This window comes from Watersipora subatra, chromosome 2 (genome assembly GCF_963576615.1).
Source record: "Watersipora subatra chromosome 2, tzWatSuba1.1, whole genome shotgun sequence".
NCBI classification, from domain to species: Eukaryota; Metazoa; Bryozoa; class Gymnolaemata; order Cheilostomatida; family Watersiporidae; genus Watersipora; species Watersipora subatra.
The window spans coordinates 55,953,719-55,981,267 of NC_088709.1; the positions used below are offsets into that span (position 1 = coordinate 55,953,719).

General features: G+C 32.8%; 1 protein-coding gene across 1 annotated transcript in view; it reads right to left on the minus strand.

Annotated features, from left to right (window-relative positions):
• The window catches only part of LOC137387763 (seizure protein 6 homolog), a 45,051-nt gene that overhangs the window by 7,518 nt on the left and 9,984 nt on the right, over positions 1-27,549 (minus strand). The window contains exons 2-5 of the mRNA XM_068074273.1: positions 22,761-22,951; positions 21,984-22,119; positions 10,278-10,469; positions 3,443-3,637 (exon numbers count right to left, since the gene is read on the minus strand). Of these exons, the coding sequence (XP_067930374.1) occupies positions 3,443-3,637; positions 10,278-10,469; positions 21,984-22,119; positions 22,761-22,951 (714 nt within the window). The remainder of the gene's footprint in view (positions 1-3,442; positions 3,638-10,277; positions 10,470-21,983; positions 22,120-22,760; positions 22,952-27,549) is intronic.

The following is a 27,549-nucleotide window of genomic DNA, read 5'->3' on the forward strand; positions in this document are numbered from 1 at the left end:
TCACTTTATTGTTTCTCATTTCTTTTTACGTGTCACTCAACTAACTTATAACTTAAGAAGCACTGACAATAATATTTACTCGCAGATTTGATTGTGATTGAATGAGGAATTTCCCAACCCAGGTTAGTTTTTAACAAAAAATAGTTCATGATTTTTGATACATGCCTCCAAACGACTGCAGAGACTAATCCTTTTATTGGTGGTTGCCGTATTAAATGTATATTTTAATCCATTAAAAGAAAAACTCTGCTTTATTCAAGCTTTATATCATGCTATATTTGACCTGAAATTAGATGATTAGAAATAAAAGTCCTTTTTCGAAACCTATTACTATGGCTGTTGCAAACTGATTAATCAAGATGTGATCCAACAAAAAGTTTATAATTGTTACTATATTATTACTCTATTATTATTACTCCAAATGTTTTAATAGAATATCTTACCAAAGACTCTTAAAACTAGTTCTAACCAATATTTTACATGTTTTGAATGACGTAAAATTTTTTTAATCTGTAACAGCTTTTATTATAAAACACCGGTTATTTTGCCATACCTTGACTTACCTTGGCATTCTGGTGGTACAGTCCAGTGTCCTGACAACTGACATCTTACAGAACTATCTCCATTCAGCTCATATCCAACATCGCATTCATATCGTACGGTATTGTTGTATGTGTATCCAGACACTTGTCTTTTTGAGTTAAGGACCACTGGAGGGCTGTCACAGATCACTTCTAAATTAATAGTGTGTTTTACAGTTTTTATTAGTAACACTCTATAAAACATAATAGACATGCAGTATTACACAAAATAACTAATAAAAATAACATATTAGCAGCGATAAGGTTGTTGCGTATATCTTTGATATGTTAATTTTTAATAGATTCAGCAAAGTGAAGGCTGCCACGGCTTTTCATATTGCTAAAAATCAATATTCAAAGTCATGAGAAAATACAGAAAAATTAAACACTATTTTTGAATGATCCTTAGTTGACTCTAAACTAAGTACAAAACACATTTTTCTCTCCATTTTTGACATTGCAATGAAAACCTTTAAGTTGATGTTCTGGTTAAGTAGAATAAACTGAAACATAAACTTTGTACCAGTTGTAGCAAGCTTTTTTGCAACTTATTAAATACATGTACGTATCGAACTGTTTAATCTAATTTTCAAACTGAACTACTATTTCAGGGCTTGCTAATTCAGGGGTGTATTAAGTTTCTTATGTATTAGTTAGTTATGAGAACAAACTGTTGCCTAAAAACAATAAAATAAAATTAAATGGTTTGTTACACTTTGATTGAAATGCTAAAATCTATAATAATAAACCACCAAATCATCAGTCTAATAAGGAATTATCTTTATCATCAGAATGATTTGACAATGAAAGTTGAAACCAGAAAATATTTTATTAAAGTCCGAGTCGCTTAATGATTCTGTAAAATAGTGCCAATGATGAGTTAGTGTCCTATCTTAGTTAGTGCCAATTTTGGAATCATTGACACTACTCTAAAATAGTGCCAATGATTCTAAAATTGGCACTATTTTAGAATCATTGGCAGCTATGATTCTAAAATAGTTGCCAATGAAGATCTAAAATATCACTTTTTAGATAACAGCTGTTAAACAAAAAGATGTTAGATTACAGTTTTTAGAAATCGTAGAATAAATTATTTCCACCGTACTAATCTACTTTTCTGTGATCAAGTCAATATCACTTTCTTTAGCATTGATATGACGACTCTACAGGTATGTTGTAAAAATATTGGAAATACCAAATAAAAAACCAACAGGAGTGAAAGAAATAAAAATATGCTTGGAAAAAATAATATATATAAAACAGATTGTGAAAACACCCAAATTAAAAATTAATTATAGAGCTGTTTAGAGGCTCCATCAAAATAATCCATATTTATATGGCATAGTAACTGCTCTTGTTCAGTATTAGATAAGCTAAAATAGATTGTGTTTGTTCTAACAAATTGGCCATCAGGCAAAATACCATGTAATCAACATTTCTAAAAGAAACCAGGCAAACAATAAATATGTTTTTACCGCTTTTTTGCACTTTTCTTATTGTTGCATGATTGAGTTATTTAATTAAAATAGCAAACTATTAGTGTTTTGATTAGTGTTCTACAAAATTATTTTTAATTGCACATATTACTCAAATTGGCAAATCACTATTTTAACATATTTTATTTTCATACTTTAACTTACATCTCTAATTGGTTGGCGAATGAAATATTTAGGACCATACTTAGTGGAATCAAATAAACCTTCAAAAAGACTATCTAACTAAATATGGAATCATTGATTGAATGCAATCTAGTATTTTAGTGTCAATGGATCTTGAAGTAAAACTGTTGCAACACTGGTAATTATGACGTACTTAATTTTCACCTAGAAGCTGAAACCTGTCTGGGGTCATGAAAAATTCCCGATTTTTGTTATTTAAAATGAGTACTAATATAGCTCATTCACAATTTTGTTCAAGTGATCATGAAACTCACAAAGCCTCACATTATAAAACCATATTTTAAGAAACCAATCAACCTTTACCTTCATTTTATACGGCTTCAGGTCAGAAAAAAATTGAATACAAAGTACCATCACAATGGAACAGCATTCCAATAGATTTACGCAAAACAGCTGCAATTGCTAGTTTTCAAGTGAACGTTAAAAGCCATTTGTTAAACCTAGCTTAATTCAAACTGCTGTTTGAGTTTGCCGATTTCTGTGGGTCCCTCGCCTTGACTAGTTGCAAAGCTACTGTGCATTTGGGCGTCATTATGCTTCAACTAGTAAGAGCTAAGCTTTCATTTATTTTGTTTGACTCAATCAATATTAAAACTAAATCCTAATTTTTGCTAAAAGTTATATTTCTAACATTGATAAAATAAAATACACATCTACATGTCTCTTACAGCAAATTGAACTTAACCCTTCATTTTTTACCTTGGCGATAGAATTCTGTGATTTGCTGCCAGGTACTTCAGAGTTCATTAAATATTCATAAATTTTATATGGATAATCACAGTAGCTATGTTCACCAGCATATTACCTACTTTCAACTATGGAATATGATATTCTATTAGGAACAGGATTCTATTCTCGTTTTTGCTTATATTTATGTGTTAAACATCGTTTGTAGTGTAGCATCGCGTGTAGCCTAATGGATTAACCTCTTGCTTTGTAAATGGGAAGTTCTGAGTTTGTGAGTTACAGATTATCATTGCTAGTTTTCAAACAATAAAGCTAGACCGACAAAGGACTATATTTGAGGTTTATATATAGGCTAAAAAATAATATCAAAGTTGTTCTTTAGAACAATATGTTAGAAGGTGCAGTAAAAGGATTGTTTAACAAACCAATTGTCCAAGACCACTACATTTAATTTAATCCAATATATTACATTTACTTTGTTATGTGCAAAATTACCTTCAGTTACTTCCTCTTGTACAGTACAGTCAAGCGCAGCACTCCATTCCCCATTCATCTGACATATTATGTATTTAGTGTCATTAGTGATGTAACCAGGTAGACATTCATAAAGAGCGGTCTGCCCAAACCTTGTTCCAGTGATTGAAACCAATCGGGCGTAATAGGGTGTTTGTGGTCTCGGGCAGAGTATTGCTGCAAAGTTTACAGTTTTGGTCAACACCACAAATAATAAACAAAGAAAGATTCAATTTTTCGATTTCAGATCACCTAAATTTATTTACCAAAGGGCTATTGGTTCTATCATATACATTGTTACTAAAACCATGAAAGGAATCGTTCAGCAGAGTTGACACAATGACGTAAAGACAATGATCTCACATTCTGCTATAGCAAGGTTAAAACTATAAATAAGGAAGTCTGTCCATAACATACAGAATATTATTTTATGAAAGTCAAATGCAGCTCTTATTTTTTAGTTCTAGCAAAACCTGACAAAATTAAATAATTTTTTTCATAATATGATTACTACATTTTCTATGAACAGCTGTCGTGAATAATATAAAATGAGTTGCAAGTTGAATAGCGTAAACATTTTTTTAAAAATTTGGTTTTGACAAACTTTAAAAATTTTCATTCCTTATCATATATTCGTAATATATTTCCTTTTTAATTGAAAATGTGGATATGGTCCAATTGACGATAGGTTGTTGCTATTGGTGTGCTAAACAAGAAATTTTACTGTACAAAAGTTGTTGTGTGTCAAAAGGGTATCACACTTATTTCTTTAAAATAAAGAAGCCAGCTATGTTGGCTGTTTTACCAAGCTTAGTTGAAACAATTGCCTGTAAAAATAACATTTTTGGCGGTTAACCTTCGTGTAGTTGGTAATTTTAGTACTCTAAAAGCATTGCGCAACTTTTGTGAACTAAAAATTTTGGCATTAGTTTCAGCGGTAACATCTTCACATACATGTAGTTTAGTTTGCTATGAAACATATTTCCTACCCTAGGACACTTAAGTATTCGCGGCATCTAACTTTCGCGGGGTCATCATCACGCGAAAAATTCATGCGCGAAACTAAACTATCATAACGAACTAGCGAAAATTCGAAATTAAAAGCTATGTTCTACACAGGCCTGTATTCACTGGTTGCAAGTTGGGGGGCTAATGTTAGACGACTAGTTATGAACATCTGGGGTGTGGAGAAGAAAGAGGGGGGGGTGCTGTAAGCTCCCAACAGGTTTCTCTTATGTAGGGCCTCAGCCGGGCCTCTCACGTGAAGTTTTAAAAAATTTTATTGGCAAGTATCAACATTTTTCTATTTTTTGAGATTTGCTTTGTTTTAGCTGATGTGACTGACAAAACGTTTTAAAATTAAAACAGGCAAAACTTGTATGCAGTTAAAAAGCTCAGAAAGAAGACATCTTTTTCTTTTAAGCGTTATAACAAAGATCATTTTTGCCTATTTTATTTCAAGTTCATTAAGTAGGATATGGGCAAGCAGATGTTTGCTAAAACTTGATATTTTGCAAACCTTTATAAAAGTCGTTAACAAGAATATTTTGCCGCTGATGAAGATAATAATGACGCCTAAGAACTACTAAAAGTTGTTGTTTGTATCTATGGCTTCGAATAAAGTGATATTCTACAGCGATAAAAACCTTTCTATAGCCGTTGGACTATGAAATTCCTAAAAAGTTGGGGCGTCTTAGCCGGCCAGCTGTCCAAGGGAATACGGCCCTGTAGTTCATTGATATCCACAACAAAATTGTGATATTAGAAATGCAGATAATTTTGTGTGTGATTGAGCTCATTGGGAAATTTCTAGTAAATTCGTTAATACACCGAATGAGCAGCATGACAAAGCAAATTAAGATAACAAGTTTTTTTGGAAAAGCCAAGACAAACGAAGAAGGTGATGATATCAGTTTAGTCACCGAATTTGTAACTGATGATGATGAAAGTCTGGTAGGTTAAGTCATACAATTAAATAATACTTATTGTAGTGATGAATTTTACTGCCAACCAAAAACGATAACAACCCTCACCAGGTCCAACCATGTTATACAGTTCTGGTTGTGATGTCGGTTGTTATCTATTTTAATTTTTATGAGACATGTACTGTATTTGATTTTTTTTAAATTTGAAATATTGTGAACTCAAAACATGCCATGGCCATCGCTTGCTATAAATACTTGAGATCTAATATTGGTACCATATCGGTCACGACGGAAAGGACCGAGTCGTCACTGATAGTCCAAGAAACAAATGGCAGCAAGCGATCACGTTGAATTATCGATTTCTGCCATACATTTATACCTGCGGGTTACAAATACAAACTAGTCGCAAATATAAGAACTTTTTTTACTAGAGGACCGGACCTGAGGAATCTAATTTGTTTGTTCCACTGTATTTATTTTCACATCACTATATTTTCGCACTCATCAGAGCTGCGAAATTAAGTTGCAGCGAAATTTTACTCTGTGTGCTACTCACGAAACTAAATGCTAGCGAAATATAAGTGTCCTAGGGTACTTCGGAAGTTGGACATACCATGATAGACGTGTGTAGTAGTATCAGTTTTATTTTAATTTTCTCATTGTTTCCTAAAATCAAAACACTCTTGAGCATGTTAATGAGCCTAATTATGCTCAAAGCTTCTAGTAAGGCGCTGTAAAATCTAATTTTGTGCTATTTCTTTGGTCTAAAAGATATACAAAGCTTTCAGTGTAGTATGACTAAACGGATTTTAAAATTAAGAAGAAACGAATTTAAACTTATTCAAAAACAATTATTTAAAAAAATTATATGAAAATGATTTTGCATTGATCAGGAAAATAAGAAAAATAGCAAGGAAGAGTTTTATCAAGATGCTGTCTTTTATGTACAAAGTTCTAAAGTTCTCTTGAGTCATCAATGTGAAGCTTTGCTATCTAAATTTTATTCTACCTTTATTCATCAAGACCTTTCAGTTGTTGAAAATTAATCAACTTTTAAGTACTGCATTTGGATTTTTACTTTTTAATTTGTTGCATTTGAAATCACTTTTGAATTTTTTGTGTAAAAAAGCTCAATAGTTGTACACTCAAATAGTATATTTGAAAGAAAAAACCAAAAAAATATGTTTGATAAAGAAGTTTTTTCTGAGATTCACAGTTTGAAGTATTATTTTAGTGTATCTAATTGAGAGTAAAGACTATATATCAGATTAAATTGCCATTACGCTGGAAATCGCTGTAGAATATTGTGTGATGCCAAATAAATGTGTAATAGTGAACCATATCTAAATTTTACGTTATAGAAGTAACCGAAGATTTTTTGCAAGTTATGTTAAAAATGATAAGAAAATTAGAAACTGCTAACTATTACAAATATAGCAACTATTTTACATTCTAAAATACTATTTTTTGATGATTGTATTAAAGGTTTTAGGAGAAATTTTTAATTTATTGGTGTTTTACCTATTGGTCCAATAACTTTCAGATCAAATCAAATTTGCCTTACGGCTCAACTACTGAGTTTAGAGCTTTGCATTTTAGACAAACAATTTTCTAAACTTTGAATTACCTTTACAATTTGGTAGTTCAGACCAGACTCCTGATAGTTGGCATACTGCAGACTCTTCTCCTTCCATCTCATATCCGACATGACATTCATAATGAGCAGTCTCATTGTATGTGTATCCAGATACTTGCATTATCGCATTCTGGATTCTTGGTGGAGCTCCACAGGTGACCTCTAATACCATATTACAAGTTAGTATTTTATTAGTTTATTTCAGATTGTTCATTATTCCCTAGATGGAAAACACCCATGTTTTGATATATAGCTTAAAGCTTAAAACATTTAAGTAGTTGTACAGAATGATTTTGTGCATGTAAACTTTGTGACCAATCATATAAATTATCAAAGATTAATATAAATGCATTGAAGTGACTCAGGGAAATCCCTTAGTCAGTGTTGAAACAATTATGACTATTGTTACAATTTATATGGTCAAAGGTTCTTCAGTTAACAAAAAACTCATCATGATGTTATTGTAACCAGTTAACCATTATGTGCAAGCGCAGCTAATCTTTTAAGTTCCAACATACCCACTAGATATTTTATCCACTGAAAGTCGTCTGTTGGGAAGCTTTGCTATATCAATTACATGCCCGCCGTCAATTTTATTAATACGTTGTGCGAAAAGTTTAACCTGAATTTTAAGTACTTCACATTGATTTCGAATTTTCACTACACAGCTTGTTGCACTTTGAAACAAGTTTTTATTTTCTGTAGAATTGATGGAACATTGAAAATTCAGCCAATCTAATTGTATACAAAATGAGAAAAAAATATTGTTTATAAGATGTGCTATTTTAGATTCAAAATTCAAAATCTTATTTTGAGCGCAATATCATTAAAATTTAGGATTTTACAGTCATACTAAATTGTTGATTTTGCTATAAAAATGTTGTAAACTACATGTATGTTATTGAAGTTGAAAAAAGTTGAAAGTAAATCACATATGAATTTCATGTCACAGATGTGACTCGGGTTTTTTTTTTACCTTAAATTAAAACTGAGATGAAGCTAACATACGCTTTCATCCAAGAAAGAACAAAAACACTATATTGTAATTCTACATAATTTAAGGTACTAATTTTGGTAATCGAGCAAGTTTTATAAGTTCTAACATATCTAATATTTTGTAGCACAGGTTAAAACTTTTTGTGAGAAGTTATTAGATTTTTAAATATTCTACCACTTTTTTCTACCACATGTCATTTTTCCTCCGCAGCTCAAGGACCCAGTGTAATCTTTTAATCTTGTCCGACCAGTTTTTAACCCCGAATTACCTTTGCAGTTTGGTGGTACAGACCAGAGCCCTGATAGTTGGCACACTGTAGATTCTTGTCCAACTAGCTTATATCCAACATGACATTTATAATGAGCTGTGTCATTGTATGTGTATCCAGACACACGCATGTCTGCATTCTGGATTCTTGGTGGAGCTCCACAGTTTACCTCTAAAGTCATACCATGAGTTAGTATTTTTATAAATAGAAGTTTAATGAATATTTAATTTTATCAATCTGGTAATGAACTAGTTCATTTAAATCTTCACTAGTTTGTAGAAGCTTTGAGCTCTGTATAAATGCTGATTGAAAAACAATGGATCAGCTACATTTCAATTGATGTTTCACCAAAATCCATTTGTAAGGGTATAAAATCTCGTTCAGAACATTTTCTGTACGTTTCTATGCAAAGGTCTATTGATGAATGTTGTCAGAAATAGAAATAACTAGAAATAATAACGAGAATAACTAAAATAATTTCCTCAACCACTCATTAAAAAGTTTCAATAATGTCCTTAACATGACTTAGTCAATTAAAATCATACTTTAGGAATTTCCATAGCAGTATAGTGTGAAAATCTGAATTAATAATGCCGAGGGTTTTTAAGTTTTTGTTTAAAAGTTGTCATTGCAAGGAAAATTAGGGCAAAACTCTCTTTTTGTTCTTTTAAACCGCTTTCAGTCATCCACATTCGAATCTGACTTTCTAATTCTAAACAGTAAATAGTATGAAATTTCTTAAACAAAAAAATGGTGAACCTAAACTTATCTACTTGTTTTGTCAATCATTGATGTATTTTTTGTCTCGTATTTGGCTCAAAATCATCAATGCTTTATTTTGGTTTGTTAGATCAGCTCTATATTTGATACATCTATTGATTTTAGTTTAAAGGGATCCAATAATTTTACCAAACTTTCTGTAAGCCAATCAAAGGCTGCTGCAACAAGATTTTCACTTTCTAATCTAACTTTCAATGTAAAGAATGATGCATTTTGCAATCATTAGCCTTTTTTCTAACACTTCTTGTGTTATGGTAAACTAGCGTAGAATGTTTATATGCCAACTTTGAAAAATTTACATGTTCACAGGCTTGTTCAAAGGTTGATGTAAACTCACTTGCTTTAGTACTGCCAATACATGTACATAAATGATTATAATACTTTTAATTTGGAAGCTAAAATATTGGAAAAGCTGACTGGTTTTAGGTAAATATTATGATATCAATTAAATGATCCTTTTTTATTAAATACTAGATTTACTGTCAAAACCTTAAAAACCTGGTCAAGGATGACAATATCCACTGAAAAGCTGTTAGCTGATAACTCAATTTAGGCAAGCTAAATATCAAAGTAGTCCGTTCAAAAGACTGATGTTGAACTTTTAAGATGAGTAAATAGAAGTAGTCTAATGAACAGCTGTTTTTTTTACTATCATTGCTAATCAGCTTTAGTCTCCTTCTAATTATTTAACTAAACCACGCATTACATAGTCTTTGATTACTTTTTGTTTAAATTTTGAAACTTACACTACAATGCTGGCACTTTTTCTTGAATGAGGAATAATTCATAGTTTGTTTAGAATGAACTAATGGGCAGCCTTCAATGCAAAATTGTAGTTCATGTAAAACATTGTAAACTTACATTATTTTTCACAAAAGCACATATTTGAGAAAACCTTTATTCTAAACAGTCTCTAACAAAAGATTACGCAGTTTTGCTGAATGAACTTGTGGAATTAATAGTGAGTTAGGTGAAGAATTTTCTAGTAAGAATTAAAAAATTTTTTGTTTATTTCACAATTGAAAATTAAGCCAACATTTGTACAGCTCACACTGATATTTAGGTCAGTTCTGTATTAGTCTCACATCGAGTCTCACTTGTTTATTCTGACGCACATGTTATTTTAGCAGATTATATTTTAGATACTACAGTAAGAACACCTCTAATCTACATTAAAGTAGATTTTCACATGATAAGTAACCTCAAATTACCTTTTCTCTCTTCTTCATTCAAAATACAGTGAGGAGAGGGACTCCACCGCATGTCTTGCTGACATACTATGAAAGTAGAATCATCAGTGGAATAACCAGGAACGCATTCAAAAACAACTGTTTGACCAAACCATACATCAGCCAAAGAAACCACACGTGAATTTTCTGGTGTTGGAGGTATCTGACAGAATGCTACAACAGAACAAAGTTGTTCAACTGTAATACTCTAAAACTTTGCTATTATTTAGTTTCGTGAGTAGCGTACAGATTAAAATTACGCTGCAGTTTAATTTTGCAGCTCTGATGAGTGCGAAAACATAGTGATGTGAAAATAAATTATTAATGCTATGGAACAAACATAATTAGATTCATCAAGCTTGGTTAACTAGTAAGAAAATTTGTTTCAATTTGGGAATAGTTTGTAATTGTGAACCGGAGGTAGAATTGTGTGGGTGGTATCAATAATACAAGTTGATCGCTTGCTGCCACTTGTTTCTTGGACTATTAATAAACAAAGCTATTTAATTTCGCATTTTCGCTTGTTTGTTATGATAGTTTAGTTTTGCTTATGAAATGTTCGCAAGATGATGACTCCGCGAAAACGCGAAAGTTAGATGAGGCAAATACATAGGTGTCTTATGGTAGTACTATACTTAGTATGACATAAACATGTCACTTTAAGTAAGAGGTAAGAGCTTTAGGTATAGAAAAGAGCTTTGTATTCGCTTCCCTTTTGGCAACATAATTTATGGTAATTGATGCTTATAGTTTGGGAATTAACAAATTTCACATAAATACTTTCAGCTAGTAGCTCCAAATTTTTTATAGACCAAAGGGTTTTTCAACACAAATTTTTTTTTGGCTGAGCGGGAGCGGCTCATGACATTTTTCTATGATTGGTTTATCACCAAGTGGTTCATCACCGTTTTTAGGCGACAGAATCTTATAGAGACTTTTGAATGATTGTTACAACAAACACCTCAGGCCAATGAATTCATATACTTTCAAGTAAAAATTGAGAAATCATTTTTTAAATTCACCCAAGGTGAACACTATCTTGATATCTCTCTTAGAGCTAACCAAAGTTTTACTGTCTACATACATTTGTAGATGCATATGTACCACCGTTTTGCAAATATACTTATAAGCACCTATGTGCACATCGGTATGTATGCATGTGCATATATATGCTTATATGTACGCATGCATGCCCATAAGTACACATGTATGCATTTATTGCTGTCCGCAAGGTTGTATACACATAAATGCATATGATTGTGTATATATATATATACACATACTATGTGAATGCCCGACGTTGCCAGAATTACAAAGGTCTTTGCAGAAAATTTATTTTTATTTAACATATACAAAAGTTACCATTCGAAACGTCTGAAATGGGGCATAACTAAACATGATGTGCTTCTGTTTACACTTTTATGCAACCTCATTCATCGAAACATTTTCATAAATATACTTCACAAATTCAATATAACCTTGTCTATTGCCTTACGCGTCCATTTCATCATCATTGTAATGTTCTCAGTTTAAGCATTTATATCTTTAAAGGCATCTAAAAAATTTGTTAAATTTTTCAACCGAAATTTGAAGGAATACATATCATTCTCTAATAAATATGAAAAGCTTGTTGCTCAACTGTGATAGTAAAAAATACTGCATAAATTGTCTGCGCCATTAGGCAGGAAGTAAAGCTTACATGATCAGATTACAATTAGATGATAAGACCAAGCTGAAACAAAACTGTAAAGTAGCCAGCATCTATATTTGATGAAAGTTTTTCAATAGATCCTGGAGTGTTTGTCATAAATCAGTGCCACGAAAAAATTTATACCGAGCTTTTTACTGGCCTTTTAGTTTTCAAAATAAAATCACATGTCAACACAATAACAACGTCGAGTTGAGTATGTCATCAAAACAAAGGGATTCCAACCTACAGTGTTTTTGTGATGGCCACGAATAACTGTTCATTTTTGATCTTGTGAAAGATTGTTATCACATTTTGATACATTTTGCACCTATATCACAGCAGAGTAAAACATGGTGAACCTTTTTGATACCACATAACTGTAATTTGAACTTTGTTGCAAGTCAACCTTTAAAGTTTTCAAACTGTAACTCACACAACTGTAACTTTCAAACTTCTTTTTGCTCGTCAAACAAATTTAAAAGAAGAAAAAAGACTATAGAAGGGTTTAAATGTAAATGTAAAATAATTAGCAACTAAATTACGTCTGTTGTGCTCGATTACAATAAATGACAATTTGGTAATGATACCATTAATTCGAGCTGAGAAAACAAAATAAAAATCCCAAACATGTTGAATAAAAAATAGAAATTTGTCCATAGAAGTGTGAGTGTATAAAAACTTACTGGTCAGGAAAAAGCTATCCATAAAACATCGAATACAAAGATACTGGTACCTCTCAACACTGTTACAATTGGAAAAATAATATATCTGGCTGTCTTTGTTTTGCACTTTGTCTAACCAACCGGAAAGAGATTGTACAGTAGATACTTTGCCTAGTCAAAAGAATACTTTGGTTCACACGAGAAGTATTAGCTTTTGCTAATTTATCATATCCAACTTTGCGAAAAACCGCAAGTAAAAGTGTAACAAACGTTTTAAAGCAGAAAAGCGCATTTAAATTTGACCTTCATAGGAAAAAAGATGATAGTAGCATGAAAAAGTGGTTTTCAAATGTTATTTATAAAATTTTTCAAAATATTTATTTTGTATCATTTCAAATAGTTGACAATATTTGAAAGTGCACATTTGGCGTGCACTTTTGCAGGGTGAGCGTGTTCATATATATGAGTTGAGTTGAGTTGGCAGTTGGCTTTCGTAGAGAGCAGTCGTGTTTTACACTCTCTCTCTTACTATTGCACTTATCAACGCTTAAATTCTTTAATTGAGGATTACTCGCAATTTCAGAGGATTACAACCAATTTCAAGCTGGATAGTGGCTCTTTAAAATTCTTTAACTAACAAAGCTGCTAGACTATCTGGAAGAAAGCCTGGAAAAGCTCTGGGGGTGGTAACATCTATATGAACCGCCCCCAAATTGGGTAAGTTTTCGCTTCAAAATGCCGAACAAAAAGCACATTACGCGACAAACATCAAGTATCACTGAAGATAGCATTACCCTTAGCGACATCAACAGTAAACTTGATCTAACAAAAGAATGGATGGAGGATAAATTTAACGGCATATGTCAACATCTGGATCGTATTGGTAATCGTGTCACCGTCCTGGAAGATGAACAAAGGCAGCAAGCTAAAGCCTTGACGTACTATGGCGAAGAGATTGAAAGCATTAAAAAATCATTGTGCGACTTGCAGAAAGATTACTCTGACCTGCAACCATCTACAAGCTCGTTGACAAAGCTTTCTAAATCCATTCAACTCATAGAACAAGAAAAATTCAACAAATCACTTATTCTAGACGGAATTCCAGTAACAAATAAGGAAAATCTTCACGCTATTATTGAGAAACTTTCTGACAGCCTTGACCTTAGCTATAATGAACAAGACATTGACGGAATTTTCCGAACCAAACAGTCTGGTGAAAATCCTAAGAGAGCAATTATTATAAAATTCAACAAGATGTCTGCAAGAGATGCGTTCTATGATGGAAGAAAGAGTATGGTAAAAAAATCAATTACTACGAAGTCTCTGGGATATGAAAACTCAGACAAAATCTTCATCAATGAACAGCTGCCTAAAACAACACAGGAGCTGTTTTATAAAGTCAGATGTAAAAAAAGAGACTTAAATTATAAATATGCTTGGACCTATCATGGAAACATTTTCATGCGTAAAGAAAAAACTTCAGAAGCAATTAAAATTTCTTCCGACAAAGACCTGATAGACTTGAACTAATCATTTCCATAATTTAATGTGGTTTTTCTATTACTAGCGCAACTATACCAGGCTTCGACGATACACCTGATTTACTAAATATTCATCATAGCGCTTTGATCAAACCTAATGCATTGAAGAGCATAGTACTAAAAAACTCTATAAACATTCTGCATATAAACATTCGCAGCATTCATAACAAGTTTTCTGAATTTGAACTTTTTTTGGCTCATCTGAATGTTAACTTTTCTCTTATCGTTATATCAGAATCTTGGCTTGGTGAACATTCATATATTAACAAATTTATTTTAAAAAATTATCGATTGCTTTGCAGTTCACGGCCAAATGAAGGAGGTGGAGGAGTTTGCGTGTATGTGGCAGATGGTTTTGAGGCTAGAGTTTTGGCGGCTACACTGGCTGGGGCGGAAGCGGTGTTCGCGTCGGTGCATTCTTCGGGGCGCCGGATTTTCTCGGTGTTGGCAGTCTACAGGGCGCCCTCGGGCGCTCTGCCGTCTTTTCTGGAGGATCTCGGAGCTTTGATCCCCACATTACCACCGGACACAATAATTGTAGGTGACATTAATGTCGATCTCGGTCCCGAAAATATTCTTGACATAAACTCATTCAATTATGAAAACTTGTTAACATCATATGGTTTTTGCAACACAATTTTAACTGCGACAAGACTAGGTAGTACCAAAAATAGCCTTATAGACCACATAGCAACTAACCGGGTTGACTCTAACATAAACTCTGCAACAATAGATTTTAATATTTCTGACCATCAACCAGTTTTTGCATCAATTGAGTTTAAAATCAAAATTCCCAAGCGTTCAAATTTATCCATTTTCATTATTGACTATGATCAGCTAGCAATCAAGCTTGCTGAACAAGATTGGCGGGCGATAATGGATTGCTCTGATGTTAACAAAAGCTTTGAATCCTTTTCTTTGTCGTTCCAAAATTTAATAAAAATAGCTGGGAAGAAAAAATTAATTTCCACAAATCAGAAAAAGCTCAACTTTTTAAAACCTTGGATGAATCACCATCTACTTAAACAGATAAATAAGCGAAGAAAATTGCACATTAAATGCAAAAAAGAACCTTTCAATACTTCGCTCCACACCTCTTACCACAGTTTCAGAAATTTAGTCACAAATGAAATTAAAACTGCGAAGACTAAATTCTATAAAAAAGAATTTGATAAATGTAAAAATAATCAAAACGAAAAGTGGAAATTCATAAACAGATTGTTAAATAGAGACTCTAAAAATTCAGATAGCCCAACGAGCATAAACAAAGATGGAAAACTCCTAACAGACTCGCAAGATATAGCTGAGACCTTAAATGATCATTTCGTAAATGTTGGTAATAAACTGGCCAATGAGTTGCCACTTTCCGATATTCACTTTTCTAAATTTATGGACAACTGTGTAAATGATATTGATTTTAGCTTCCAGATAATTGACCCCTACCAAACACTGCAAATAATTGATTCTTTCAGTCTTCCTAAAGCAACCGGCTATGATAGGATTTCTCTCCGTGCAATAAAAGAAAATAAACTAGTCCTAATTCCAGTTTTAACACATCTTATAAATCTTGTTATACAACAATCTAATTTCCCAAATTGTTTAAAAATAGCTCGCGTGACTCCATTATTTAAAAAAGGAAATAGAACAGATCCATCTATTTACCGGCCCATTTCCATTCTTCCTGCTTTATCAAAAATTTTAGAGAAATGTTTGTCTTTGCAAATACGGGATTTTTTAGAAACCAATAACATCTTGTCGCCTAAACAATTTGGTTTTAGAAAAGGTAAAAGCACCACTACAGCAATAAACAGTCTAATGGAATTTTTATATACTAATTTAGATCAAAGTAATATAACTCAGGGCGTATTTTTGGATTTTTCAAAGGCATTCGATACGATTAATCACAAAATTTTAATTGACAAACTTTTTTACTACAATTTTAGTGTAAAGTCTTCCTCTCTTATTCAAAGTTATCTCCAAAATAGATTTCAATTTACCAAAACAGATACTGATTGTTCGCAAATGAGGGCAATTACGATTGGTGTCCCACAAGGATCAATTTTAGGACCCCTCTTATTTTTAATTTTTATAAATGACTTAGTAAATGCTGCACCTGCTTTGGATTGTATTTTATTCGCAGATGACACCAATATATTTTCAACAGATAATTCTAAACTCCAAGAGGAATTAAATATTATTAATGAATGGTGCCTATCAAACAGACTCATTTTAAACAACAGTAAAACATTTCAAGTAGTTTTCAAAAATCCGTCTAAAAACACTCAAAATTATAATCTAAGCCTTTCTTTAAACAATTCTCAACTACAAATCAAAGATTCGACTCAATTTTTAGGTATCACGTTAGACAACAACTTGACTTTTAAAAAACACATCCAAAGTCTCATCAAAAAACTTAATTACATATTACTAATATTTCGTTTCATTCGCCCCTACCTAGACAAATCAACCATGATCAATTTGTACTACAGTTTTTTCTATTCTCTTTTAATTTATGGAATCGAGTTTTGGGGCCACGGCAACAAAACTGATTTAAACAAACTTTTAATCATGCAAAAAAAGGCAATCAGAATAATACTCAATTTTAAACCAAATCAAACAGTTTCCAAAAATTTTAAAATTTTAAAAATAATGCCAATTGAAATTTTATTCCAGTATCGCCTGCTAATGTTTTTAACAAATTCTTTCCCCATGGAAGAGTTGCAAGATTTTATGATAGATCATTGTCAAGATACCCGTTTAAAAAGTAAAAATCAATTAAAGTTGAAAAAGTGTTTGTCTTCTAAGGGACAGAGATCGATATTTTTTAGTGCAATGAAATTATATAATAAATTTTTGAGTGATTGTGCGGGCTCTGCTCCGGGTCAGCTGAAGGCGAAGTTGGTAGAGCGCCTGTGGGCGTCCTGGGACTGTCCTTCCTGACTCTGGTGCTCCGGAGTGTGCGCTTATCGCTGATTCTGTTTCTTTTCCTACTGCTTGCTGGGGCTGCCTTGACTCTAGCCTCTGGCTATCTGGCATGTCCTATTGCTACTCTGTATTTTTTTACTCATATTGTCATGTTATTATTACGCAATAAAAATCAAATCAAATCAAAATCAAAAATATGTTATATAGGATAAAAATGTTAGAATGCTAAGTATTGTACAACTCAGAAGTTAAAGGAGTGATTGAAAACTTGTGATTGCAATCGTTGGATTTCAAATCCAGCAAGCAGCAAGATTTTTATTCCAAGAACTTAATAGAGATCACCGGACATGCTGACATCCAAAAAGAGACAACAATAAAAAGCTTTGAATATTAATTACATGTATACTACGATTTATACCAATCTCAAAGATAATATAAATCTCAAAGTTTGTCTTTATACACACATATGCTTGCACATAGGCTCAGGAATACGTGTATGAGTACACATACGCATATACATCTAGGCATACCTAGCCATACATGACCAAGTATATGTGACCCAGGCAGTCAAAATGTACAATCGTGCTAAAACAAACTTTTTTGAGTTATTTAAATATTTAAAGCTAGCAAATTCTGAAGAATTTAATTCATTTTAAATTTTTAAATTGGTTTATTTGTGCTCAGGTTATTCAAAATCTAGTAGAGAAGATCTTGTGACAAACTAACTTTCTTGTTTTGAGTTTAAGCAGGTTAAAGTTGGTGATTCATGAGCTGTAAATCATGGTATTTGTTCACAAATCAAAGTGCCATAGAAACCAATCACTTAATCTTAACCTATATTGATGAAACATTGCATTCTCCCAAATTAAATCCTGAAAAAGATGATCGTTGCATTTTTATTCCAATTTGATTGATGGTTGACTTCCCAAAAGTCATGGTAAGGTTAACAATATATGTGGCTAAAAGTTCACCATTCTGGAGATATTCATTAAAAGGGTATGCTTCAAACTGGGCACTTCTCATCAAACTATATTGCTATGACTGCATATAATGACAGTCCAACAACTTAACAAAGAGTTGGAGGTGTATTCAGATTTTTCCACCTTTACAGAAGGTCGTGGTAAGGTCAACGAAAAGTGACAATAGAGAGAATCAGGATGCGGAAATATCAAGCCAACTCATCAAGTGACCATTTAATCCAGAGCTCTTTTTTTATGTAGTTTAACACTCACGCAGTGTAGCACGAGTACGCTGCAGAGATTTATTTTAACGCATTGAAGGGGTTTTGTTTGTTATGCTAGGTGGCAATTTGTCCCAACACAACCATATTCAATGTTTCCTTCGGTAATCTGTGATAAACAGTTCTAATGAGGCTTAATTGTTCAGATGACATAACACTAGCGCATAATTTCCTACATCTGCACTCACTTATTAGTTTGATGTCAACAGCTGGAATGGGAATGTTATCAGCAGTGATAGGCTGATCGTTATTCTTTGTAATTTGATTTAATTCATTCCCCACATCGCTAGCAGCTACATATTGCGTAAGCAGCCGTATTTATAAGGTTGCCCTATTATCACAATCCTCATCATCGCTTTCACTATGATCTGAGGTAGCTGACTCAGATTCTAAGTAGAAATACTCATCTAGCTGCTATCAACTAGCCGTAATTTTTGTGATGGTTTTATTTTGTTCTAGCCTGAAGCATTAAAACAGGAAATAGCTACATACATGTGCACACACGCAGTTAGAGCCTATATTTATGATCTTGGGTTATGAAAAATTCCATAGCAACCACCGATATGGGTATAGTTAATTGCATAGATATAGTAAACCCTAGATTGGCAAATAGCTATCAATACAATGGAGCGAAAGTGAGGCCTATAATTGGCTGTTGTTTTCACGACGTTACGTCGTAGTGATGTGCATCACAGCATCAAAGCCTTCAATTGAGCAATAAGTTTAGTAGTGGAAGTACGCTTGGCATGTTAGTTTTTAAGTCATAAACATAACAATAAGACCAAATTCTTAGTGAAATGTCATCAGAAGAGACCACAACACCCCAGATACATCCCGAATTGCCCATAACATAACAGAACTTCAACTCAAAACAAGAAGTTCTCAACAATATCATAAGCTATAAGAAGAGACAAAAGCTGAGGAAGGTGAAGATGAGGAGTTCGGTGATGAGGATTTTTTCTATCTCAGATGTGATGAGCGTATCAAGTTCTCGACCGATGTCGAAGTAGTGGGAAGTAGAAATAGCGATGACATAACCCTAATCTCAGTTAAAAACAGAGGAGGATTGGTGACCAGATTGATAGGCCGAACATGAATTGCTGCAGAAAAGTGCCTACGTTCACACATGGAGAGCTGTGGTATCACACAGAGAGCTTTTAAACGAGTAATATCACAGACAGTAACATATATGTCTTATTGCATAACCTCCATCAAGGTTTTACATGTACAGTGCATGCCAACAGTCTACTCAAAAACTATAGTAAATCGCTATACTAAAATCAGAAAACACTATGCCGCTTTAAAGCAGGAATCTAGTTCAACCAACCTTAGACAAAAACTATCTCGTCTAGTTATTTTCAGTCATGTCTAATGGGTGTTTAATACAGTGGTCCAGCGTAACTGCTTCTAAACCTCATTTGATTCATTAGTTTGTTATTAGTTTAATTTCTATTTGGTCACTCTTTGTATTATCAATAATATAGAAGCTTCTAAATCATTGGTATTATTCATTACCAAGTGTGTAAGATTCTTGCCTTTCTCATCCAAAGTCATTACAGTCAAACTTCGACTTACGAGCTTAATGCGTTCAGAGACTGAGCTCGTAGGTCAATTTACTCGCATGTTGGTGCAATTTATTTATATATAGAACAATTAAATATATATTGATAGGTTTTCATACTCTGAAAATGCAAATAAAACACTCAAAACAATATATTGTAACAGAAAGAACATGTTGGTTATTGTCCTAACCTACCACATGCTTTCAAAAAGCAACAAATAAAAATAATGCAAGGAAATGTGATTAATTAAAATGTAAAATTAAATACATACAATAGCGGCTAACGCTAGGTAGCGTTTGCCAGAGAGGGAGAGATAAGTTATCCTTCATTACAACAGTTGACTTTGATAAATTTAGATTTTATCCAAGTCTTAAAAGACAAAATTAAAAGCAAACCTAAAAGCAAACTTTAATCTTTAATTTAACGTAATTAAAGTTTCTTCGGCGTTCATAGTTTTAAGTTTCTCGCTGGTTAGCTAATTTTTTTTTGTTTCGCTCTCACGACTAGTTGACCGTTTTAAAAGAAACCTATCTAAGGACGTTTGCCTGTGCCGCCCTTTCAACGTGCTGCGATCAGGAGGAACACAGTTGTTGTCACCAAGGGTTAATGCATGACCGCTAGCCAACTTGTCCGAATGTCTATTTTTTATAGTCTTGATAGATAGCACCGGCCATTTTACGTAGCATCGTTTCAGTTACGCAGTCACCGGCCTATTGAGAATTGGCCAATTGAATCCAAAACCTGAGCAGTCTCTCCATCAGTGGTTGTGAAGATCGCTGCATCGTTTAAAAACTATGGTTAGTCCTTTTGCAGACTAAATGCCTAGAATATAATCCTTGTGTTTGATAATTGTGGATGTATTTCTGTCATATTGTTGAGCAAGCTCAATCACGCATACATCTTTTGCATATTCTTCAATAATTTTCCATTTAATATCAATTGTTATCATTTGCTTTTTCTTTGCATTATCTATCCTTTTACTGGCAAACTTTCGGTCTATGTACGGTACTTTTAATTTACATAATTCTGCACTGAAAATCGCGCACAAAAAACATGGTACAAAAGTATAATCTGAGCAGTTGAAAAATACAAAGTGATGCTGTTCTCATAAAACACCTTCGACATACTTGGCAACTGTCTCATGTGCTCGTATCTCAAACATGGCTCGTATTTTAGTGCTAAAACTTGCTTAAAAGCTGGCTCGTACCTCAAGTTTCTCGTACGTTAGGGCACTCGTAAGTTGAAGTATTTCCGCATATAAGTTTTACATATTTTCAATAAAATATGCAGTCTCAGATGCACAAACTATGGAAAAATTGAGCAGTTTTTAGTGCTAAGTCAATAGGAGTTAATATATCAGCTGATTCGCTTTGCACATCACCATGACGTTGCGTCATGCTAATTATAGGCCTCACTTGTTTTGATTATTCGCCTATCTAGGGTTTACTATATCTATGGTTAATTGGCAATTATGGCTTTACGATTGGTCAGACACAAAAATAAACAAGACCATGTGAAAGAGCAGGGTTGAACGCATTAAAAACCACTGTTCACTAAAATAGTGACGGCGAGTCATATAATAGCGTAAAGCACGCTTAGCGCGCTATTGTGGACAATGCAGTTACCGCATGATTGTACATTCTGACGGCCGGGGTCACATATGTAGATGCATATGTATTATATGCAAATGTAGACATATGTATTTTTTATGGAACACATAAGTAGTTTTATGACAAGTACAGTTGATGCATTTATACCACCTGAGTGCACATAAAAACCTAAACTCAAGCGGTGAAAGCACACTATCTCATGGGTATTAAAAAATGTTATCACTGGTTTGACTCGGAACACTACACCATACTACGACAAATGAGTTGTTTATACAATTGTCTTTTTAAGTATGATAAAGATTATAGCTTTTCTTGTTTTGACATGGTACCTGAAATAAGCTTCAACCAAACTTGCTCTATAATGTAGCCTGAAGTCAACCTTTGTTTAGGTAACAGGTCTCTAAATTTATGTTATACTTCAGCAATTGTCTACTGTATAGTAATGTATTGCTACAAACCTTGCCAATGCATACTAAAGCCTTTGTCAACTCCTGAACCATCTGTCACAAACTGCAGCCGTAATTGATGTTCAAATAATTTTAACTTCCCAGTCGTCGTGAATTTTTTTAATTGTCTTCCTGTGGATGAATAGATCTAGAATAGAAATTTATACTTTCATGTAACGATCAATAAACTTGAAATAGTGAGGGTTGAATGCTCATTGTTAAATATACATAAAATGCTAGTTAAATTTTTCTAAATCTGGAAAATCTGCAATACTGCAAAACTGCAATATCTAAGCAGCTGCTACATACAGAAATAAATCAAGTCTCCTACAAGTATTTAACCTGCTTTAAACAGTAACTTTATTAGCTTGGAAAGAACAGTAAACAATACATAATCTAAAACTGCAAATGTAGTACCCTGAAGTTATTTGAAGTAACAGAATATACCTTTTTTTAAACCCTATCACACTATGTGGGTGTAATAAACTAAGTATACTACATATTAGTTTTTGAAAATTGGACAAAAACATACTATTTTTAAAAACAGGAGATGTTGTAAATGCATCTTATTGAAAACGGTGATAGTTTTGTCAATAAACAGGTTGATAGTGTAATAACTATCATTAAAATTGTTTAGAAACATATCATTGAAAGTATATGTGAATTTATATGGACATAACTTTAGTTATTTACAAAAAAACACTGCTACTTTGCGTAGAAGATTGCAAAACACTAGTAAGTAAAACACCGAAATCTGAGTGCAACAAAACACTGAAAGAAATAACAGACCTCGAGTCGGTCGTGGAAATGGTCTGGATGTTCAACAGCCATGACATCAACAGTCAGCTCTATGCCACCAGCTCCAACAACAATTATGTTCCATGAACAGTTTAAACTGTCTGGATAGTTTTCAGGGTAATTTGGAGAGGTCAACGTTCCAGATGAGTTAGTAAAAGTTCTGGATGAACAATCAGTGCCATCTAGTAAAATATAATATATGTATACATATATACAAAGATATATAAATAAACACATACATACATATATACATACATACATATATATGTGTGTATATGTATATAAATACATATGCTATATGTATATAGTGCTAGATGAACAATCAGTGCCATCTATACTACATTTTAGTCTAAATGGCACATATTTTTATACATATATATACATAAATATATACATAGAAACATATATGCATACATATATACATGAATACATCTGTATAAACATATATATGTATACATCCATTATGTGTGTACATCTATTAAATGTGTACATCGATATATATATATATACATATAGATAAATATATACATCTATATGTATATATATATATGTATATATATATATATATATATATATATACATATAGATATATATATACATATATACATATAGATGAATATATACATCTATATGTATATATATACTTATCGATGTACACATTTAATAGATGTACACATAAAATGGATGTATACATATAGATGTTACTATGTACATAGCGGATGTTACTATGCACATCCGCTATGTACATAGCGGATGTATACATGTATATATAGATGTATATTTAGATGTATCTAAATGTATATATATATATATATATACATCTAAATATACATCTATATATACATGTATACATCCGCTATGTACATCCGCTATGTACATCTGCTATATACATCTGCTATATAAATGTGCCATATACATCTGCCATAAACATCCGCCATATACAACCGCGATATACATCCGCCATATACATCCGCTATATACATTCGCTATATACATCCACTGCATACATCAACCATATACATGTACATCCACCATATATATCCACCATATACATCCACCATATACATCCACCATATACATAAACAAAATACATCCAGCATATACATCTGCCATATACATCCCCCATATACATCCGCCATATACATCCGCCATATACATCCGCCATATACATCCACCATATACATCCACCATATACATCCACCATATACTTCCATCATATACATCTACTGTATACATCCACTGTATACATCGGCTATGTACATCCACTATATACATCAACTATATACATCCAATGTATAGACTCACTATATACATCCACCATATACATCCACCATATACATCCATCATATACATCCACCATATACATCAATATATATATACATATATATATATATATATATATATATATATACATATAGATGTATATATACATATATACATATAGATGTATATATACATCTATATGTATATATATACATATCGATGTACACATTTAATAGATGTACACATAAAACGGATGTATACATATAGATGTTACTATGTACATAGCGGATGTTACTATGTACATCCGCTATGTACATAGCGGATGTATACATGTATATATAGATGTATATTTAGATGTATCTAGATGTATATATATATATATATATATACATCTAAATATTAATCTATATATACATGTATACATCTGCTATGTACATCCGCTATGTACATCTGCTATATACATCTGCTATATAAATGTGCCATATACATCCGCCATAAACATCCGCCATATACAACCGCCATATACATCCGCCATATACATCCGCTATATACATTCGCTATATACATCCACTGTATACATCAACCATATACATGTACATCCACCATATAAATCCACCATATACATCCACCATATACATCCACCATATACATCAACAAAATACATCCACCATATACATCTGCCATATACATCCGCCATATACATCCGCCGTATACATTCGCTATATACATCCACTGTATACATCAACCATATACATGTACATCCACCATATATATCCACCATATACATCCACCATATACATCCACCATATACATCAACAAAATACATCCACCATATACATCTGCCATATACATCCGCCATATACATCCACCATATACATCTGCCATATACATCCGCCATATACATCCGCCATATACATTCGCCATATACATCCGCCATATACATCCACCATATACATCCACCATATACTTCCACCATATACATCCACTGTATACATCCACTGTATACATCCACTGTATACATCGGCTATGTACCTCCACTATATACATCCACCATATACATCCACCATGTACATCCACTATATACATCCACCATATACATCCACCATATACATCCACCATATATATCCACCATATACATCCACCATATACATCCACCATATACATCAACAAAATACATCCACCATATACATCTGCCATATACATCCGCCATATACATCCGCCATATACATTCGCCATATACATCCGCCATATACATCCACCATATACATCCACCATATACTTTCACCATATACATCCACTGTGTACATCCACTGTATACATCCACTGTATACATCAGCTATGTACCTCCACTATATACATCAACTATATACATCCAATGTATAGACTCACTATATACATCCACCATATACATCCACCATGTACATCCACTATATACATCCACCATATACATCCACCATATACATCCACCATATACATCCACCATATACATCCGCCATATATGTACACCGTTATATATGTACACCGCTATATTTGTACACGACTATATATGTACACCGCTATATATGAACACCGCTATATATGTACACCGCTATATATTTACACCGCTCTATATTTACACCGCTATATATTTACACCGCTATATATTTACACCGCTATCTATGTACACCGCTATATATGTACACCGCTATATATGTACACCGCTATATATGTACACCGATGTATATGTACACCGCTATATATGTACACTGCTATATATGTGCACCATATACATCCGCCATATACATATCTCTGAAAGCATAAGGTATGTCGTCTGTCGGTTTCTCCTCCATGGATATTAAAATCTTGATAATCTGATTTTTGATGGATTTGAACTCCCGTCGATTTTGCATCGATGAGTGTTTGCATTGATTCGTATGCTCTACTACTGAGTGAGAACGCCTTTGTGATCAGAAATTTTTTCACATAGAATATACAGCTTGCGCACGCTTATTATTTATCCTTAGGTTTTCCACCAAATTTTTGAGATTTGTTTGTGTCAGAGCTTGAACATCAATTTGGTTCTCGACGCAACTGGACCATGCGCATTTCAAGTAGCAAAGCTTCGGAAATGCTTTGAATCGAGTAAGCATTTTACGCTTCATTAATTATTTACAAAAAAGGAGAAACCACGTCGAACGACTCCCCTTTACCAAAGAAATTTGCTAGGAACACAACCCTTTCAGTCAGTTACCAGAAATTGTTTTGGAGGATGAGTCTTCTTTTAAAGATGTAAAGTAAACAGGCCATTGCTATTTATATTCTCGTTTTCCTACGAATTTTAATGTAACTAATCTGATGCACCATTTGCTGTTTCATTATCAATTTTTTTTGTAGTTTTTAGTATTGTATTTCAACCTGCTATGCTTTGGATGTTTTAAAAGCCAAACGTACGAAATGTTTACTTTTGCTTTCTTTTTCCATCATTCTAAGTATAAAACATTTTATTAAAATTAAACACAATCTATATATACCTGTTTATATTTATAGTTTGCAGAATACAGTACAGTTTATGGTGTAAAATGGTGAAAAAAACACCTTACCAAAGTATTTCTCCAAAATTACCCAAGTTTCTCTCATTTTGAAACGAATTAAAAACTACAAAATTTTATTCTAATAGGAAACAATTGTTTATGATCTCAAAAAAATCAGTTAACATTGCCTGAACAACCTAATACAAAACCTAACTTAATGGGTAACACATAACAACCTTTTTGAAACAAATTATGTTTGAGAATTATTATTAAAAGCTATACGTCTCCGAAAGTTATTAACTTTTAAAATTACAGGAGTTTGAAAACCTCAACAGTAGTTTTATCCCTTTTTATATTTGTGTTGTCCTGCGCAAAAGGAATTTCCCTCTTGACATGAAGTTGGAAAGGTACAGTTGTTAAGTAAGGATGTAAAGTTGTTCAGTTAAAGATGTAAAGTAAACAGGCCATTGCTGTTTATATTTTCTTTTTCCTAAGACTTTGATCTAGATATCTGTGACACTTTTTGCTGTTTCATTATCTATTTTCACAATTTTTAGTATTGCATTTTAACCTTTAACGCTTTGAATGTTTTAAAGCCAAACGTACGGAATGTTTACTTTTGCTTTCTTTTTCCATCATCATAAATTTACAGCATTTTATTGAAGTTAAACACGACCTATATGTACCCGTTTCTTTATACAGTATGCAGTATACAGTACAGCGTGTGGTGCAAAATAATGAACAAAATATTTTACCGAAGTATATCTCCGATTACACCCATGTTTTTTTCATCTTGAAATGGATTAAAATCTACAAATTATATTTTAATGAAAAAGATTGTTTCGGATCTCGAACATTGGTTAGCAATGCTAGAACCACTTAACACATAACCTAACCTAATGGGTAACACATAACAACCTTTTGGAATGGATTATGTTTGAGGACCGAGGTTCCAATGCATGTTATTAAAAGCTGTACGCTGCTGAAAGTTATGAACTTTTAGATTC